This window comes from Panthera leo, chromosome C1 (genome assembly GCF_018350215.1).
Source record: "Panthera leo isolate Ple1 chromosome C1, P.leo_Ple1_pat1.1, whole genome shotgun sequence".
Taxonomy (NCBI): domain Eukaryota; kingdom Metazoa; phylum Chordata; class Mammalia; order Carnivora; family Felidae; genus Panthera; species Panthera leo.
Genome location: NC_056686.1, coordinates 21,410,217 through 21,431,020, shown reverse-complemented (window position 1 = coordinate 21,431,020; position 20,804 = coordinate 21,410,217). Strand labels below are relative to the sequence as shown.

General features: G+C 44.1%; 1 protein-coding gene across 5 annotated transcripts in view; it reads right to left on the bottom strand.

The window, feature by feature from the left end:
* GMEB1 (glucocorticoid modulatory element binding protein 1) overlaps positions 1-12,899 on the bottom strand; it is a 35,691-nt gene extending 22,792 nt beyond the window's left edge. For 2 of the 5 annotated variants that reach the window (XM_042954049.1, XM_042954054.1), the window contains exons 1-2: positions 10,894-11,599; positions 5,544-5,697 (exon numbers count right to left, since the gene is read on the bottom strand). In XM_042954049.1, the coding sequence (XP_042809983.1) occupies positions 5,544-5,671 (128 nt within the window). In that variant the 5' untranslated portion in view covers positions 5,672-5,697; positions 10,894-11,599. Of the gene's footprint in view, positions 1-5,543; positions 5,698-10,893; positions 11,600-11,851; positions 12,210-12,792 lie in introns of those variants that run through there. The other 3 variants (XM_042954051.1, XM_042954052.1, XM_042954050.1) reach the window with 3 other exon arrangements.
* Between the last annotated feature and the right edge of the window lie 7,905 nt (positions 12,900-20,804).

The window sequence follows — 20,804 nt, the reverse complement described above, 5'->3', positions numbered from 1 at the left end:
TTGACCCAACTGTACTTTACTCCTTTGTTACAACACATATAACACTTCATATTATATGTTTGTTTACCTGTCTGCCTTCCCTTGGGCATGGTCTAAGAGGTCCCTGAGAGCAGAGATTATGTCTTATTTACTTATTCAATTTTGTATGTCTACTGTGTCAAATACTAACTGGAACACGACAAAGCACCCAATAAGTGGTTGGTTGGTGAATGAGGATTATGATAAACATGAATAATCACTGCTTCAAATAAGTTCAGTAAACACACTCTAAATTGACCAATATGTGCAAAAATCCTTTTTTTTTTTTCCTTAGGGTGAAATTCTTGGGGTGCCTGAGTAGCTCAGTCAGTTAAGTGGCTGACTCTTGATTTCGGCTCAGGTCATGATTTCATGGTTCATGATTTGGACACCCACATCAGGCTCTGCACTGATGGCATGGAGCCTGCTTGGGATTGTCACTCTCTCCCTCTCTCTGCCTCTTCCCTGCCATGCTCTCTCTCTCTCCCTCAAAATAAATAAACTTAAAAAAAAAAAAAAAGAAATTCTTATTTATACATAATTTCAACAACCAGTGAATTGCACTTGTAGTGGGAAGTAGGGGCACAGTCTATATTTTTATGAGTAAACAAGGTTTTATCGAGAAAAAATTTCTAGGGCACCTGAGTGGCTCAGTTGGTTAAATGTCTAACTCTTGATTTTGGCTCAGGTCATGATCTCACAGTGTGTGAGACTGAGCCCCACATCAGCCTTTGTGCTGACAGCATGGAGCCTGCTTGGGATTCTCTCTCTCTCTCTCTCTCTCTCTCTCTCTTTCTGTCCCTCCCCATCTTGCTCGCATGCATACACACTCTCTCTCTCAAAATAAACTTTAAAAAAAAAAAGAAAAAGAAAAAATTTCCTAAAGCAACTCAGAATAGTAATGGATTTAGCTTAATTCTCTATATCTACTACAACTATAGTAAAAAATCATAAAATATGTTGAAATGTTAAGGGACTGTAAGATAGTGACATGCCTTGTGAATCACCAAAGGGAGGTAAAATTATGTTTACTAGAGATTTAAAATAAGTCTGCATCATTGTATTCTAATTCTCTGAAAACCCACATATAGTTAAGTTCTTTTTTTTTTTTTAATTTTTTAAATGTTTATTTATTTTTGAGAGACAGAGACAGAGCACAGGCGGGGGAGGGGCAGAGAGAGAGAGAGAGGGAGACACAGAATCCAAAGCAGGCTCCAGGCTCCGAGCTGTAAGCACAGAGCACAATGCGGAACTCGAATCCACAAACTGTGAAATCACGACCTGTGCCAAAGTCAGATGCTTAACCAATTGAGCCATGCAGGCGCCCCTATAGTTAAGTTCTTTTTATCCAGAATGTTAAGGGAAGAAATTCTGATTAACTGAACGTTAGATTAAGATTATTACATAAACTAAGTGGTACCTTATTGATTTGAAAGAGCTTATAATATAGGCTTTAAACTTTCTGCTAGAGAGGGAGAGAGGGATCTGAGCATGAAAGGGAAAGTAGGGCCAATACTCTTCAAACTGAACTATTCCAATACATTTGGATTGAATGTCCTCTACAGGAGAAAAAAAAAGCTAGTCAGGACGCTCAGTAAATTTACCTAGTACACTAAAATCACCAGTCCCCGGTGATGTTAAAAACTATTATGAATCCATACAAAACAGATGAACATAAGGGAAGGGAAGCAAAAATAATATAAAAACAGGGAGGGGGACAAAACATAAAAGAGTCTTAAATATGGAGAATAAACTGAGGGTTACTGGAGGGGTTGTGGGAGGGGGGATGGGCTAAATGGGTAAGGGGCACTAAGGACTCTACTCCTGAAATCATTGTTGCACTATATGCTAACTTGGATGTAAATTAAAAAATTAAATTAAATTAAAAAAAAAAACTATTATGAATCCAAAATGAATTGGACAGCCAAGAACAATGAAGGAATCATAGTACCTTCACTCCCCTTGATAACTTTTTTTTTTAAACTAAGCTCTATGCCCAACGTGGGGCTTGAACTCACAACCCTGAGACCAAGAACTATGTGCTCTACCAACTGTGCCAGCCAGGTACCCCCTGCTCCCACAACTTTTTGAGTGTAAGAAATTATATTTGAAAAAGTTAATAGCCATTTTATTTTTTTTAGAGAAAGCACATGCTGAACAAATCTTCTATGCTGAAAATCTCCTAGGATTAAAAGCCTTCTAGATACCTTAGTATCTATATTAAAAAAATAATAATAGAGTTAAATATGGACATATTTTAAAGCCAATCTAGTGTTATTATGAAAGTGTCATAAAAAAAAGTGTCATCTTATTCAGTATGTCAGATTCTATGTATTTATATCAAGAGAACATTACCAGACACTCTACTTTTGCTTGATAATGTATTCCTGGAAACATGTATATACTGCATACTTGAAAAAGTATAAAATATCATATATGTAAAAGTTAAAAAAGACATACAAGAGGAGTTCTATATACTGAAATCTAAAAATATTTATAGAGGGGTGCCTGGGTGGCTCAGTCAATTAGGTAACCAATTTTGGCTCAGGTCATGATCTTGCAGTTCGAAAGTTCGAGCCCTGTATTGGGCTCTGTACTGACAGCTCAGAGCTCAGAGCCTGTCTGAGATTCTGTGTCTCCCTCTCTCTCTACCCTTCCCCAGCTTGCGCTCTGCCTCTCTCTCTCAAAAATAAACAGTAAAAAACATTTATAGAAAATCTCTATTTTTTGCCTTTTGAATATCTTTTCCAATTTATTCCCAGCAATTCATACATGTTCTTTGATCGTTTCTTTCCCTCATGGTTGAATCTGTAGCCAATCAGGTTATGTGTGACTGAGGCTAAAGACCTCATGATCTCTATCTTTGTCTCAACAGTATTAAATTGATGAGGCTTATACCTTTTTTTTGGGTGGGGAGTATAGCTGACATATAGTATTACACTAGTTTCACTGTGTACAACAAAATGGATTCGACAAATTTATACATTATGCTGCCTGCCACAAATGTACCTACCATCTGTCCGTATACATCCCTGTTACAATTATCACTGACTATATTCCTTAATGCGGTCCCTTTTATAATGTGACTTATTCATTCCCTAGTGGAAACCTCTATTTCACACCTGCACTTCTTATCACTAGTATCAACATTTCTGTTCTCTGCTAAAATGCAACAAAATATCCAAATAATTAAAAAACACAGGGCCCCTGGCTGACTCAATCAGTAGAACCTAGGACTCTCAATCTTGGGGTTGTGAGTTCAAGCCCCACATTGGGCTCAGAGATTACTTAAAAATAAATTAATTTTTAAAAATATAACTAGAGAAATCAATTAAACATTGATTGGCAGGCATCTCAAAATGCAGAACCTGAAAATGTAGCACTAGCTTATATGGTAAATTCAGTGTAAACAGTAGGTTGGGGGGGGGGGCGCGCCTGGGTGGCTCAGTCGGTTGAGTATCCGACCAACTTCAGCTCAGTTCATGATCTCGCAGCTTCTGAGTTCGAGCCCCGCGTCAGGCTCTGTGTTGACAGCTCGGAGCCTGGAGCCTGCTTCAGATTCTGTGCCTCCCTCTCTCTCTGCCCCAACCCACTCGCATTCTGTCTCTGTCTGTCTCAAAAAAAAATAAACATTTTTAAAAAATTAAAACAAAACAAAACAAAAAAAAACCCAGTAGGTTGGGGAGTCCATATGTAGTACAAAGATGTCTAATCAGGCAACGAGAATTTTCCCGAAAAGACAATGCCATTTGGAAAATTAAAAAAGACATATACACACACAAAATAAGTGGAACTAATCTTCAAAATAATTAAGTCTCTAAGTAGCTGAGAAGCATTTTCTGTCTCCAGAAGGGATAGGAAAGCGACAACTGGAGCACTTTAGAAAAGATAGAAGAAACAATGATTCCAGGAGAAAATAAAGCTGCCATGCACAAAAGAATCTTCCTCATGTTACCATTCCTCAAAGGGTAACAACTACAAGTATGTGTGTGTATGTAACAAATGAAATCCCAAACAAGTGATTTGGAATAAGTATGCATAATCTTTTGGTGCCACTTAATTGATTAAAATTTTTAATGACTTTATCCATTATATGTCAATACTTATTATTATTATTTAAAGATTTTATTTTTTTAAGTAAGCTCTACTCCCAAAGTGGGGCTTGGACTCACAACCCTGACATAAAGAGTCACATGCTCCACTTACTAAGCCAGCCAGGTGCCCCTGTCAGTAATTATTTATATCAACTTTCCCTTACAGATCTTAGAATATTTCCTTCAATATTCAGAAATGTCAGCAAACTATGGAGATATATATATATATATATATTTAAATGTTTATTTTTGAAAGAGAGAGAGGGAAAGAGAGAGAGTGCATGCTAGTGGGGGAGGGGCAGAGAGAGAGAGGGAAACAGAGGATCCAAAGCAGGCTGTTTGCTGACAGCAGAAAGCCCAATGCAGGACTAGAACTCATGAACCTCAAGACTATGACCTGAGCCTAAGCCAGACGCTTAACTGACTGGGTCACCCAGGCACCTGATGAAATTTCTTACACTAAAAAGTTTTTTATGTTACCAAGAGAGAGGTTAACTATCTTTCTCCAGAAGTATTTAAGACAAGGTACATTACTTAGTAGATTGGGATTGGATTATGTGTTTGCCCAAGAACATTTCTTTTTCTTTTTGTAAGTAATCTCTACACCCAACATTGGGCTTGAACTCAAGACCCTGAGATCAAGAGTGGCACACGCCACTGACTGAGCTGGCTAGGCACCCCAAGAACATTTCTAATCCTATGAAGAATGTTTTATACATTCCTCAAGATAAAATAACTCTCTCTCCCTTCTCTCTGTAGATCTAATTCTTATTTAACCTTCAAGACCATTTAAAAATCTTATCTCTTCTTTCAAATTCATAGTGATCCTCTGAATTCAAGCTACTTTCTAACCATGACACTCAGCACTTCTTAGATTTTGCCATGTAAGTGATCTCTTTATTTACATATATGTATTTTTGGTTTGTACAACTAGACTGCAAGCTCTATGATGGTGGGAACCATGTGCTATATTTCTTCCAACACTTTGTAATATATCGTATAATAGTAGGTGGTCGATAAGTATTATTTGATTAACTAAGCTTGATTAATCTGTCCATCCTTTAGGGTCCAGATCCCTTCTGGTAGGAAAAGTTTGCAGTTGCCTTGCCTAAACTCCTCAGACTCTAACTACACTGTCTTTCGGTAAACATGTATCAAGTCCCTATGCTAAACTGTGTGGATAAATAAGAAGAGGGAGCTATGTAACTTACCCTCAAAGAGCTTACAGTGGAGAAGAGGGAGAGAGACAAAGACACAGTTTACTGTTGTAATAAGTATTAAAATAACAAATAGAGCACACGATACATTATAAATACGTTCTGAAAGATTGATGCTAAATGTTCCATTGTGCTAAGCTACCATAAAGTTAAAATTTCCCCACTCTTTAAACCTCCCAAATTTTTCAGACTACCCAAATCTTTGGTTACTTACCCTTGCTGCACAGGCTGTAACTGCAAGATCACTTGGGTTTTAGTGTCTTCAGGGTTCTCCCCTTCATTTCCTTCAGTGGGAACCACAACCACATCCCCCACTGGAACACTTACTTCTGCATTAGCCATCTTTCACATGAAGTCAGATAGCTGGGCTGTTGTCAGAAACAAGAAGCATCAGTGACTGTCTGGTTTTGAAAAGATAGCAACCCTAGGAAAGGAACATCAGGATAATTAAGACTACCCATTCTAAGATCACGGTCCTCTGAAAAGGATGGGAACTGTGAGAAGGGGCTGACAGGCTCTGATCTTTCCAGACATACTTTCGTACTCACTTACTGATTTAGGTTTTCTTAGTGTATGTGATTCACCCAGTGCTGTGCTGGAGCCTGCTCCTGAGAACCAATTGTGCACATCTCTTCCCAAATCTGAGTTTAGTGACAGCAAGTTGGTAGCTTGAAATCAGTGATGCTGGGAGTACATACACCACAGAAATTGGCAAGCACTACAAATCAGGGTTTGTTTTTTTTTTTTTTTTCTGGAGAATTGATTTATAGCACACCACTAGTTCCAACCCCATCAGTAAACTCCTAGAAAGTTAGAAATCACCTTTTCTTTGCAACCAGCCATTGTGCTTCACCAAGCACTCTGTACTTTGTGAGCACTTCATAAGTATCTGCTAACTGAAACTGTACAGGAAGAAAAATGACTTGCATTGTATGGTTGTTTAATAAATACTGAATCCAACTGTATGACCTCTAGAAGTTTCTTACTACCTCTTTGCCTCAGACTGAATGACGAGATGATCTTGCCTGACATCTCCCTTGCAGACTTGTTGGGGAAACCAGTGTCCAACACCATGTGCTCCTCGACTCTACCATAACTCAAAGCATCATCCCAATTTTTTTTAAGTTTATTTATTTTTGAGATAGAGAAAGTAGGGGAGGGGCAGAGAGGAAGAGAGAAAGAATCTTAAACAGGCTCCTCAATGTCAGCACGATGTGGAGCTCAATCTCACAAACTGTGAGATCATGACCTGTGCAGACCATGACCTGAGCCAAAAATCAAGGGACAGCCGCTTAACCGACCGAGCCACCCAGGCGTCCCAGCATCATCCCAATTTTAATGAAAACTCAGAGGGCCCCAGAATATTCTGCAGTAGTTAGTCCTCACAGTTGTAAAGAAGGGAGTCACTAAAAAGAGTACAGGTAAGAGCACTGTGTTTACTTTCACGTGTAGGGACACGGTGGACACACATTTGAATATGTGACTGATAATCAGACAACTGAATCCACATCGTGGCTCATATTTGCCTATAATATGCATACTTAAGCACAGCAAGCAAAGTCTCCCTCATTTGGCCCCAAAATATTCTTCCCGTTTTATCTGCAACTGTAATTCCCTGAGAATCTGAAGTGCCAGCCAACCCAGCCTCTGCCCGTGCTCTGAACAGACAACATGTACCTTCAGGATTTTAGACCTTTGTTATTCCTTAAGCCCAAACTCTCTTCTCCCTCATCTCAGTCTCCCTTCAAGGCCCAGTTCAAAGCCCGCTCCTCCACAGAGGCCCTGCCAAGCCATTTTCTTTTCTACAGTCCCCCAACACTTCACATGTAGCTTTCCTCTAGTGGTTATCACACTGTGCTCTGTATTGTCGTTAATTGAACAGACCTCTATCTCCATAACTGCACTATACTCTCTATGAGGGCTGGTGCTGCTTCTCTAAACAGCTGGTCTCCACAGCCCTGATCATCATGGCACTGACATGTTGGTTCAATCAATTTTTGTTTGTATATAATCTAGTTAAAATTGCTCGTAGCAGACTTATGCTTCTGCCTTTTGTGATTCTCACATTCAAAAAATTCCTGAATTCTCTACCACCTGTACCCAAAAGCCTCTTATAATTTATCTTGTAAGCACCTTAAACTGAACTCACGTTCTCTCACAAACCTGCTCTTGTTTCCCTCCTCAGTAAATGGCACTATCCTCCACCCATTTTCTCAAGCCAGAAACTAAGGAGTTATTTTTCATTCTTCTCTTTATAAAATCTAATCAACTACCAAATCCTATCCATTCTATCATCTATTTCTCTTTTAACCATCCCCCATTCTCCATCTGTGCTGCCACCATATTCTGAGCCACACACTACCACTTGAATTTTTGCAGCTGCTTCGCATCAGTATCCTTATCTCTGATCTTGCTCTCCACTCTATGATCTACAGAGCAGACAAAGTGATCTTACTAAAGGCCACAAGCCATTTCCCCATTTCAGAATCCTTCAGAGGATTCCCTTTGCTATTAAAGTGCAAGCATCTTAACAGTGCTTATAGAATCCTCCAAATCTGTCCCATCTACGCTGCTAACCTCATTTCTCATAGTTCTTCCTCTCACATTGTGGTCTCCTGTCATTGAATTTTTTTTTTTTTTAATGTTTATTTGTTTTTGAGAGAGAGAGACAGAGTGCAAGTGGGGGAGAGGAAGACACAGAATCCAAAGCAGGCTCCAGGCTCTGAGCTGTTTGCTAGCACAGAGCCCGACGCGGGGCTCGAACCCATGAACTGCAAGATCATGACCTGAGCCGAAGTTGAACACTCAACTGACTGAGCAGATGCCCCCCCCCACACACACTTTTTTTTTCAATTTCTCAAACATGCCATATTTCCTCACCTGAGCCTTCACGCTTGTTTCCTCTACCTAGAATTCTCTTTCCCTTCCTTTTTGGCTAGTCACTGCTAAACTTTTATAACTTATTTAAAACATTACTTCCTGGGGCACCCGGCTGGCTCAGTTGCTAGAGCAAGAGACTCCGGATGTCAGAATCGTGAGTTCAAGCCCCACATTGAGTTTACTTTAAATAAATAAATAACTTCCTTAGGGAGGCCTGTGACTTCCTTGACTAGATGTGAGATTGTGTTCTTAGTACCTACAGCACCCCTGTCATAACCATCATCCCACTTTGTCAACCTCTCCCCACCAGACTATATCCTGGGAGAGCAAGGATTGCCTTTGTTTTTCAACGGCTCCCCTACCCTTAGCTCAGTACCCATGACACAGGAGTACAATAACCAGTTTTCAAATATCAGACTACTATTTACAAAACTGTCTACTTCGGATATGAAAAGGGAGAGTACCTGCTCTTCAGGAACTAAACAAGGGAAAGAGATGCATACTAGAGAAAAAAATTAATTGTAAGATATTACAGTACACTATCTGAACTTCTATAATTTAAAGGTTTAAAACTAGGGATAAAAAACAGAATCAATGAGGGGCGCCTGGGTGGCTCAGTTGGTTAGGCACCCCACTTCGGCTCAGGTCATGATCTTGCAGTTCGTGGGTTCGAGTCCCGCATCAGATTCTGTGCTGACAGCTCAGAGCCTGGACCCTGTTTCAGATTCTGTATCTCCCTCTCTCTCTGCCTCTCCCCTGCTCACACACTGTCTCTCTCTGTCTCAAAAATAAATAAACATTAAAAAAACTGTTTTAAAACAAAATCAATGGACTGGTTCAGCTGGCTGCCAACAGTAGAATCAAAACAATTAGGACCTTAGAGTCTAGAAAAAGACAAAAAGGGATACAATGAGGCATAACAAATGCTATCAAATCCTACAATAATTGAACCAATAGGTATCTTCAAATTTTGAACCATTAAAATGTAGCTTGGGAGTGCCTGGGTAGCTCAGTCAGTTGAACATCCGACTCTTAATTTTGACTCAGGTCATGATCCCAGGGTCTTGGGATCAAGCTTGGAGCTTGATCTGCAACAGCACAGAGCCTCCTTAAGATTCTCTGTCTCCCTCTGCTTCTCCCTCTAAATAAGTAAATAAATAAATAAATAAATAAATAAAGCTTGAATTAAAATAATCACAGCTAACATTTGTTGGACATTTATTGTCAAGCACTATTCTGTTATTATTACATATTTAATGAATTTAAAAGATATAATACTTTAGCATGTAACAAACTTGTGAAATTATTATTCTAAAACAGTGTTTTAGGGGTGCCTGGGTGGCTCATTCAGTTGACCGTCCAACTTCAGCTCAGGTCATAGTCTCGCAGTTCGTGGGTTCAAGCCCCGCGTCGGGCTCTGTGCTAACAAACAGCTCAGAGACTGGAGCCTGTTTCGGATTCTGTGTCTCCCTCTCTCTCTCTCCCCCTCCCCTGCTCATGCTCTGCCTCTCTCTGTCTCTCAAAAATAAACAAATGTTAAAAAAAAAAATTAAAACAGTGGTTTAAAATTTTTTAAGTAGCTTAAGTAAATAATGGGTTAGAGGAGGAGAATTAGAAGGATGCTTCTAGTTTTAACCTTCTACCCTAAGGTTGAGTCCTCTCTACAATACTCTGAATAAGTGGTTAACTAACTACTTGATTAATACTTTCCTCAATAGGAACTCATATTTTACTCCTTAGCTCTCCTACTCCTTAGAACCCAAGAGGAATGTTCTCTAACCTTCTGAGTTTATCCGAGAAGATAATTACAATCATCCACAATAGGTCTCTCAGTGTCAGTAAGAGACACAGGTCTGATCCAACATGGCAACTCTTACATTCTTTAGAGAAGCAGGTTTAGGTTGAATATATCTCATTACCCTAAATACCACATTCTTAACAAGTAACCTGAAACCAGACTCTACAGACTACACTAGCTAACTGAAAGGTCATCTCTTTGAGGTGAGTATGAACTGAAAAGTGGCTCTTGTTTATAGCAACAAAAACTCCTGAGGCAAGATGACTGAGCTGCTCCTTTGGGTATTTCATGGAAGGGGCCTTAGAGTATTCACTGTGTAATCACACGACACTGTAATTCTAGGGGAACACACATAAAGGAAAGATGTCACATCCACGTGAAAAGAATTATTTTGTAGTTCTTTTCAAAGACAAAAAAAGACACCTTGATCAAGAGTAAGCACATGACCATTGACATAACTATTGGAAAACTAAACAAATGACATCTGACCTACTCGAGATTAAATTCATTTTTTGTGTTCTGAAAACAAAGGTTTCTTTTTTTTTTTTTTTTTTTTAAAGTAATCTCTATACCCAACCCAGGGCTCAACCTCATGACCCTGAGACCAAGAGCTCCACGCTCCATCGACTAAGCCAGCCAGGCACCCCTGAAAACTAAGGTTTAAAACGTGGCAAAATCATGAGTGTCACATGATTGCAGGGACATCGGAGTTGATAGTGGAAAAGGTAAAAGAAATAGATACCCTGAAACTTTCTAACCCCAGAATGTATTTATTCCATACTGTATTATAATTTTTGTAGATTGTGTAGTCTATTAAGAAATTCCCAAGTTATAATAAATTATATAATCATCAATATAATCAATAAAATTAAAACTTTATTATTACTTGATGCCAAAACTCCTTGATTTTTTCCTTCTTTATTCCTTCTCACGCATTCGGTAGGTGATCCAGGGTGCTATCAAATGTAATAAAGCCGACAAGAAGGCTACACAGGACCACTGTGAGGGACAGAGCCAAAGCAAATGAAGTTTGGGACAGGTCACATTTTGAAGACTACTATATACGTGTTTGGGGAAGCGATGGGACAAAGGGTTCTTTGAAGCGTCATCACACTAGACTCTAGGGGACTTCTGCCTAGGACAAGAGCAATTTAGGGCCCAAGCTAACCCAATGAAGTTGAGTACAAATTAGCTACTTGATATAGGTTTGTTGAGGTAAATATGAATGGTTGACTCATGACTAATGAAAAAAGTCATCAAGTCAGTGTATACTAAGTATATATTAAATATCCATAATTGATAAAAGGCTTACGAATTAGGGAAGACAGTCCAAACATTTAATGAAAAGGTCCTCCAAAAGCACTTCGGTAACATTACCAGAGGCAAGGGAGAAGAATCCCTCTGAGAGTCTAGAACGATCTGATCCTCCCTTTCCCCAATCCCTAGGTTGAGGAAACCCAGTTCTTGGTTCTCCTAAATAGACACCAAACAAGGCCCTTTCTGTGTCTGTTAGGAAGTGCTTTTGACATTTCTCTCATCTTAAGAGAATTCAGACCTCCTCCTGTTCCTTGGACGGTCAAGCCCTGCACCGCCCCCGCCCCCCCATCCCTACTAGGTCAAGGCTTGACACGCCTTAGTCTGGTCTGGTGGATCATCACTCTCCAGGACTCTCAGGTAAGATTCTGCTCTCACCGTTCCTGCCCCTCAATTAGGAGGCAGCTGGCCAATTCCCCTGTCATTTCTGAAAGTAGAAATGTCATTTCTTCCCCTCAATTATCTTCTCTCCGGTCCCCAAAACACGGGTTTTCCCACCCCCTGACATCCCAGACTGTTCCGTTCTCTACCTATATACTTCAGAAGATCCTCAGTCTCTCATTCCCTCACAGGTTTGGACCCTTCCCCTTCCTACTTGAGGAGGCTGAGGCGTCTTCCTACCGCCCCCTCATCTCCGGAAAGGCAGGGGCCTGTTCACTTTCCCCTGGAGCTCTTCTTCCTCGTCCCCTGCTCACACTACCCATACTGTCACCACGCCTTCGGAACAGCACCTGCCACTTTTCCCCTGGACTGAAAGGCCGAGGCCTCTAATGCGCCCCTCGGGTGAAACTCGGGCCTCCTTCCCTCCGCAGAACCCACTCTCCGCTCTTTCTCCCCCGCCAAGCTTCCAAGGGTCTCCTCCCGGGCGGGCGTGCAGGCTTCCTTCACCTTTCGTACCCACCCCCTACTTCCCCCCACCTCCCCCACCCCACCCCCGGCCAAGCGCGACCCAGGCCCCTCCCAAGCTCTGTATCCAAGGGCCAGCTGCTCCCCGGGCCCCGCCTCTAGGGATACCCCGGGATCCCCGGACCCCTCGTCGGGGTCCTGGGCGTCCGGGCCTCTCAGTCCGGAGTCGCTCCGGCCCCTCTGGGCCCCTCAGCCTAGGACTTCCGGGGCCCTCGGTCCGGGGGCGCTGGGCCCCCCCCCAGCGCCCCGCTCGCCGGCGCCCGCCGCCCTCGGCCAGGGGCCGAGCCCGGGCGGCGCGGCCGGCCGCGCTGGGGGCGGCCCGGCTGCTCGGGCGGACCCAGCGGCAGCGTCCCCCCACCCCCCCGCGGCGCCGCGACGTCCGCTCGCTCCCCGGCGGCGGCGGCGGCACGCACAGGGCGTGGGGAGGCGCCCGCGGAGGCAGCAGCCCCCCGCCCCCTGCGCGCCCGCCCGCCCTCGCCGGCCGCCGCGCGGCCCCCGCGCCCGCCCCCCCGCCCCCACCCCACCCCGCGCCCGCGCCCGCGCGCCCACCCCTCCCCCTCCTCACCGTCTCCGTCGGGCGGGCGGGCGGCGAGCGGCCAGGGCGGGCGGGCGACGGAGCATGCGCAGAGGCCGCCACGGCCGCTACTGCCACCGCCGCCGCCAGGCCGAGCTTCAACACTTCCGGCCGCCGCCGCCGGCGAGCTGGCGCCTTAAAGGGGACGCGTCCTTATTGCGGGCCCCGCGGAGGATGAATCTCAGCCGGAGGAATTTGAATGAACCTTTACCTGAGAAGGGGTCTTTTGCTCTGGAGAGTCAGTATTGGGAAGGGCTCTGGGGACCCTAATAACTCTTCTTCCCCAACGTCAAGGTGAGGAAAAGGAGGTCTAAATTAAAGGTTCATCTCATCCGCAATCAGGGGCAAAGGCAGGTCTCTCGACTCCTCTGGAGGACTGCCCATTTCACCTCCCCAAATCCAGTTTTATTACAGACCTTCAGAAGTAATGCCCCACTATCAATTCGGAATCAAAGATCTGGTTGAGTACAGAGTCAGTAACTGGTCACGAGTCCTTGAGCAAGCTGCTTGCATTCTCTGACCCACGCATTTGCCAAGCCTTGCCTGGTAGTGAGGTTATGGATTCAAGTCTTAACTTCTTTAGGGGTATTATTAACAGCTCCAAACCTGTATTTCGCGTAAGGTATAAGGTTGTCGTGAGTGTTAAGAGGTGATACGTGAAAAGTGCTTAGGAAATTTCTAGGAGCCAGTAACAGTAATTAGCAAGTATTAAAACCTTTCTATATGGCCAAGCGTTGGGGAAGATGCTTTTGTCTCCTATAATATTCCCAGCGACTCTACTAAGTAGCTTCTTTTCACTCCCGTTTTACAGATAAAACAAAACAGGGGGGTAAGAGAATTAGTTAATTCCTCAAGGTCACATAACCTTAAATGGCATAGGCAGGGTCTCAATTCAGGCCCTTCCTTCTCCAGAGTCCCTGGTTGTAACCGCTGAGATGGTTCCTCTTATTAGGAACAAATGAGGTGGTGGTATGGGCACTTTTTTTTAAGGGGGTAGGAGAATTGATTCCCCGTCTTGCCTCCTCCTGTCATGTCCCCTCCACCAGGAAGAGGTAACAGGAAGTCTTACAAGTTCTTGATTCAAGGACAGGTAAGAATGCCCAGGGGTCAACGATAGAACTGAATTTGGGGGCTCAGGGATGTTGACCAAGTCTCACCTCTCTCTTTTTTTAAAAAATGTTTATTTATTTACTTTGAGAGAGTGAGAAAGACAGAGAGCCTGAGTGGGGGAGGGGCAGAGAGGGAGAGAGAGAATCTGTCAGTGCAGAGCCCCACTCAGGGCTCAGTCTCACCAATGGTGAGATCATGACCTGAGCCATATCAAGAGTCAGATGCTCAACCCACTAAGCCACCCAGGCGCCCCAAGTCTCACCTCTCTTAAGCCTTGGTTTACTCTTCTGTAAAATAGAGATGATTTTCCCACTGTGCCAACCTCTCAGGGCTGTTTCCAGTATCAAAATAAGGAGACTTAGTGCCCACATTGGTATCTGTTCTTATGATCAAGGACTTACACATTATCAGATGATTTTGAATATAATGGGGGCTGGTCATGACTGGAGTCTGGACCTATGTGAACTATTCCATAGTGGGACCATCTATATCTTTTGATCATGCATTGAACACCCACTGAACACTCACTGAACTGTCCTTACCTTCCAGAAGCTCTTGTTCACCTTCTTCAGAGACAGAATTGTAAACATACAAGACAGTACAGTGTGTTAGATGTTATCCTAGAGATACAAACTAGGCACTGAAAAAGTTCAAAGAGCTCTCCCTGGAAAATTCCTGAACAGCTTTAGAGAGGAGGGGGTATTTGAGCCTGGCCTCAGGAATGACTAGTCCATCAAAGGGAAAGTGAGGAAGAGCATTCCAAAAAGTACAGCAGGTGCAAAGACAAGAAATGATGGGAGCTGGGCTGAAGAGGGAGGCTAGAACCAGATGGTTGTCATAAGGAGTACGAAGCCAGCCTGCAGGTATTCGGGACCCAAAGAAGGCTTATGTTCTCTCCGAATGCACTGCTAACACCCAACCCAGCCCACAGGGCTTGACCAGGCCACTGCAGTCTCAACCACACTGTCCACCTCAACCCCAGATGCACTCCACCCTATGCACCTAGAGAGAGTAATCTTTTGAAGAGACAAAGTCAAATGTGACTTCCTTGCCAAAAACTCTTTAATAGCCTCCCATTCCACTTAGAATAACACCCAGTCCCCTAACCAGGGCCCCCAGGCATGATCTTCCTGCCCTCCTCCTTCCACCCCTCACTGTGCCCCAGACCAGACATCCTGGGCTCCTTTGTGTGCTGGGAACTCTCTCAGGGCCTTATCACTAGCTCTTCCCTCTACCTGGAAAGTGCCTCTTTCAGGTCTCCAGAGCTCATTCTCATCCTTCATTCCTCACAGGCCTTTCCTGACTCCCAACCTGAAGTTGTGTCCCAGCCACATTCTTCTCTATCATCGCTGCCCCCAGTTCCATCAGGACAACTGTCATGTTGATCTGGGGGGACTATTCCAGGGCAAAGACCACCTCTGAGAGAACTCCCCTCCCCATGCCCTACTTTCTCTCAATCCCCCTGCTTACTTTTGTAGCAGCCCCATAATTTGAAATCCCCTAGAGGGGTGCCTGGCTGGCTCATTCAGCAGAGCACGTGACTCTTGATCTTGGGGTTGTAAGTTTGAGCCCCATGTTGGGTATGGAGATTACTTTAAAAAAATAAAATCTTTTGTGGTTTTAGGCACTTTGGTGGCTTGTGATTTTAGGCACTTTGAGGCACTTTGGTGGCTCAGTCGGTGTGTCCAACTCTTGATTTCAGCTCAGGTCATGATCTTGCGGTTGTGGGATCAAGTCCCATGTAGGGCTCATGCTGGGCATGGAGACTGCTTGGGATTCTCTCTCACCGTCTCCCTCCACTCCTCCCTCTGCTTGCGCTCTCTCTCTCCAAAAAATAAATAAATAACAAAATAAATAAAATCTTTAAAGAAGAAAGAAAGAAATCCCCTAGATTATTTACCTATTTTGGGTCAATCTGTATGATTTACCCCTCATAGTATTTGGAGCAGAGTTTGTGCATAGCAAGTGTTTGTTGACTGACTGAAGGAATGAATAATCAGAAAAATTATAAGGTATGGACTGGGGAGGAGAAAGATCAGGAAATGGAAGCTATCTCAGGGAGACTACTATGATCCAGGCAGGAAAGAGGGGGCCTCCTGCAGGGCAGAGGAAAACATACCAGCAGGGAGCTGATGGGTTCCAGACACAGTTTCAAATTGGAACCAACAGGTATTAGTGACCAACTAGACATGGGGAGAATGAGGGAAAGAATGAGACAATGATGACTTCCAGGGAAGGAACAAAGCAGGAAGAGTTGGTTGGGGTTGAGGGAAAGTAGAAATGATGAGTCGGTTTGGACTTGTTCAATGTGAGTTGTTTGAGGAACATCCAAATGAAGGTGTTCAGAAGGAATTTGGATTGACTTACCCGAGGCAAGAGGCGAGGGCTGGGATATAGGAGCTGTCATGTAAATGGGATCATACAGGCCAAGAGTGGATGAGGCCACCCAAGAAGAGTGTGCAGAGAGGTAGGGGGCTAGATGTCCAAACCTAGGGAACATTAAGCTGAAAGGAATCTGCAGGGACCAACCAGAAGTGGTCAGAAAATTAGGTCCGTGGACAAAGGGGAGAAAGGAAGCCCAGATGGCAGGCAGGGAGCTTACAGAAAGGGGACAGCACCAATCATGTCTGATACTGCACAAAGCTCTGGCAAAGAAAAAGGAAAAGCCCCTGGATTTGGCAATTAAGAGTTCATTGCTGATCCTTCCAGGGTGGAGTCACCTCCAGAGTTAAGGAGGAGGCCAGATTGTAGTGGATCAAGTAGTCAATGGGAGAAATGAAAGAACCAGCCAGTGGAGACCATTCTTTAAAATTTTTCGATAGAGGGGGTGCCTAGCTGGCTCAGTTGGTAAGAGCGTGTGACTCTTGATCTTGGAATTGTGAGTTCAAGCCCCACATTGGATGTAGAGATTACTTTTAAAAAGATTTAAATTTAAAATCTTTTAAAAATAAGTAAAATTTAAGAAAATTAAAAATTTTTGATAGGAGGAACTAAGACATAAGGCAATTAGAAGATTAAGAGGAAAGAAAGGGTGCCTGGGTGGCTTAGTTGGTTAAGTGTCCAACTCTTGGTTTCAGCCATGGTTCGTGAGTTCAAGTGCTGCGTTGGGCTCTGTGCTGACAGTGTGGATGGAGCCCGCTTGGGATTCTGTCTCTCCCTCTCTCTCTCTGCCCCACCCACACTCATGCTGTCTCTCTCTCTCTCAAAATAAATAAATAATTTTTTTTTAAGAGGAAAGCATGTGAAGGCTTTCCTTTTTTATTTTTTCACTTAGTTGTTTTTCCTATGAATTACACATTCACTATACAAAATTGTAACGTACATAAGAGGATGGAGAAGCAGAGAAAAAAGTGTTTCTTTAGCATCTAGCATATTTCCTTTCAATTTTTTTCTATGTATTTTTTTTTCTTTACCTGGATGAAGTATCTTCAATGTACAGTTCCGTGTTGTGCTTTTGTCCCCCACTAAACATTGTTTCCTAAACATTGATGGTGGTTTTTCTTCTCCTTCTTCTTATTCTTTAATATGAGACACTTGAATGGCCACTCAGCTCTGCCCTCCTCTCTAGCATCCTTGGGGGGGTCTCTCTGATTTTTCAGCAGACAATTTTGTTGGGGGGATAATTCTGTTAATTTGGGGGGGAATAAAAAAGGCTGAACAATAGAAGGGACAAAAATAAAAATAATTTGGCAGGGGGAGGGTCAGCTAACAGGGTTAGGAGAGGGATGTTCAAGGTATCCAGGCCCGGGTGGGGAGACCATGAGTGTGAGCTGGACGTAGGCCTGCGGTGTTTGCACTCATTTTGGAAATAGCAGGGCAACTGAGGAGTGCTGATATCCAGGCCTGCCAAGGGCTTGCTAGCTGCCACACACTGCTCTAAGCACTTAAGGTCTATACAACCTCCCAGGTCCTTTTATTAACCCAGTTTAACATGAGAGGTTAAGAACTTGCCCACATTTATACATCTATTTAATGGCTTGGTTGGATTTGAACATAGGCAATTGTGCTGCAGAGCCCATGCTCTTAATTATCTCTCTACTGTAGAGCTCCTATTCTTGGCTGCATGTAGAATCACTTGTGGAGATTTTATAAAATACCCGTACCAGGGCCCCACCCCACATGAATTCAGATGAGATCTCCGAGGATAGAGCCCAGATATGAATATTTTTTATTTAAAAAATGTTTTTTGAGTTTATTATTTTTGAGAGAAAGAGCACGAGCTGGGGAGGGGCAGAGAGGGAGAGGGAGGCACAGAATCCCAAGAAGGCTCCAGGCTCCGAGCCGTCGTCACAGAGCCCAACGTGGGGCTTGAACCCATGAACCGTGAAGTCATGACCTGAGCCAAAGTCGGACAGACGCTCAACCTACTGAGCCACCCAGGTGCCCCAAATATTTTTTTAAATGTCCCTAGAAGACTTTAATGGCCATCCAGGTGTAAGAACCAATCTAATCCTTGCTGAGTGCCATGCCATTTTAAACACTTTGTATTAACTTGTTTAATTCCCAGAAGGTAGGTAAGAGTAGTGTCCCCATCTTACAAATAGGACAACTAAGGTTGCATAGTTGGTAAGTGGTAGAGCCAGAATCTGGACTTTTGTTTTTCTTTAATGTTTATTTATTTATTTTCTTTTTTTTTTTTTAATGTTTATTTATTTTTGAGACAGAGAGAGACAGAGCATGAATGGGGGAGGGGCAGAGAGAGAGGGAGACACAGAATCGGAAGCAGGCTCCAGGCTCTGAGCCATCAGCCCAGAGCCTGACGCGGGGCTTGAACTCACGGACCGTGAGATCGTGACCTGAGCTGAAGTCGGACGCTCAACCGACTGAGCCACCCAGGTGCCCCTATTTATTTATTTTCAAGAGAGAGCTGGGGGAGGACAGAGAGAGAGAGAGAATCCTAAGCAGACTCCACGCTGTCAGCACAGAGCCCAGCATGGGTCTGGAACCCACCAACTGCAAGATCATATCTGAGCTGAAATCAAAAGTCAGACGCTTAATGGACTGAGCCACTCAGCATCTCCAGAATCTGGACTTTTTACCTCAGCCTATGCTATGACCCAGCCATTCTGATTTCCTGAGACTAGTTGCTCATCAGATTGAAAGGAGCAAACACTGCTTGAGCCCCTTCTCTGTGTCTGCCAATGTGCTAGGAGCTTTCCCAGAGATGAAATTCTAGGTAGCGAGTGTTAGCCCCATGTTTCAGAAGAGGCAAGACAGGCTCAGTGAAATTAGTTGGCATTGCGAGGCTGAGACACAGGAAAGCTGCCACTTCCAGTGAATCCATCCAAAGTCCAGGCTGTGTGCCAGGACAACTTTTTCCCCTTCTCTGGTGTCACCTCCTACCCATACCAGAGGTTGAAATCAATGCCACCAGGACCAGACGTTGAGCAGGCAAGCTGGGGGTGGACCAGCTGGAGAGTTTGTGCCCGATCTGGAGGGGCAGCAGCTCCTCTACCAGTCTGCCGTGGAACCAGAATGTGGACCCAGTGTGGCTTGCCCAATTTGGAAGAGGAGGTAGAAATCCTAAGTTTTATTTGATGTCTCTGGATATGTAAGTGTCAATAACCAATTTCAAAAAAAATGAAAACAAAACCAAATGTCAGACCTCTTCTGGGCTCTACATTGTCCATCTGTAAAGAGGTGTGGCCTGTGGGTCCCAGGTAGCAGTGTCTGGTCTCGCCTCCCAGGCATCCGCTTCCAGCCTGGAACAGTGCCTCCAACTGCCTGACTGCAAAGTCAGCATGTCCACCCTGACTCATTTCTACCCTATCTCACCTTAGATCCTCCCTTCCCCCACCTCTTACCTCCTCCACCTCAGAGAATGATACTTCCATCACTCAGTCGCCTCCCAGAGACCCCTCTGATACCGCCTCCTCTCTGAACCCCACCTGGTCCACACCACCATCATCACCTGCCTCTGCTGCCTTACAGCCAGAACCTCCTGATTGGTCTCCCCACTTCCTGCCATGCTGCCTCCCAGCCTTCACTGTTTACTACTCCAATGGCCTCTCTTCCCCTTAGAATTAACCTTGAACTCCTCATCATGGTCTACAAGACCATTCATGAACTGGCTCTGGGATCTCCGCTTGACTCCTTTTCTCTCTCTCACCCTTCTCCAGCTTCATTGGCCTTCCTCGAGTGCCTCTGACACATGGGTTTCATAACCTTTGCCCGTGCTGTTTCCCCACAGAATCCTATAATGCTCTTCTCCCACATCTTCAGCTGGCTCCTTTCTGTGCTCCAGGTCTCATCTCCGCTGAGCCAGGCCTGCCCTGTCCTCACTGTCTCCAGTTGTGTCTGCTCCCCAGTCACTCTCACATCCCCTTTATAGCCCTTACTGACACCAGGCACATCTTCCTTGTCTGTATCCACTCTCCTTCCCCTCTCTCACTTCCTTTTCTACCCTATCCCCCTCTCTAGCCCTAACCTGTCACTCACATGCATATAAACCCTGTAATGGAATCTCCTTGAAGGCGGAGACAAAGTCTGTTTTATTCAGCCTCTAGAACATTGCCTGGTACCAGATAGCTCTCAAAACATATTTGTTGGGGCCCCTGGGTGACTCAGTCGGTTAAGCATCCAACTTTGGCTCAGGTCATGATCTCGAGGTTTGTGAGTTCGAGCCCCACATCTGTGCTGACAGCTCAGATCCTGGAGCATGCATCTGTGTCTGTCTCCCTGTTTCTCTCTCCTCTCTCTCAAAAATAAATAAACATTGAAAAAAATTTTTAAAATATTTGTTTATTAAGGACTGCCTACCCTTTTGTATCTACTTCCCCTCCCCCACAGCTTACCCTATCTTCTGCATCACATTCGCAGAAGCCAGAACCCACTAACAGATGGGGAGTGAATCAGAAAAAGAGGCAAAGAGAGAAAAGGAGGAAGTCCTGCCA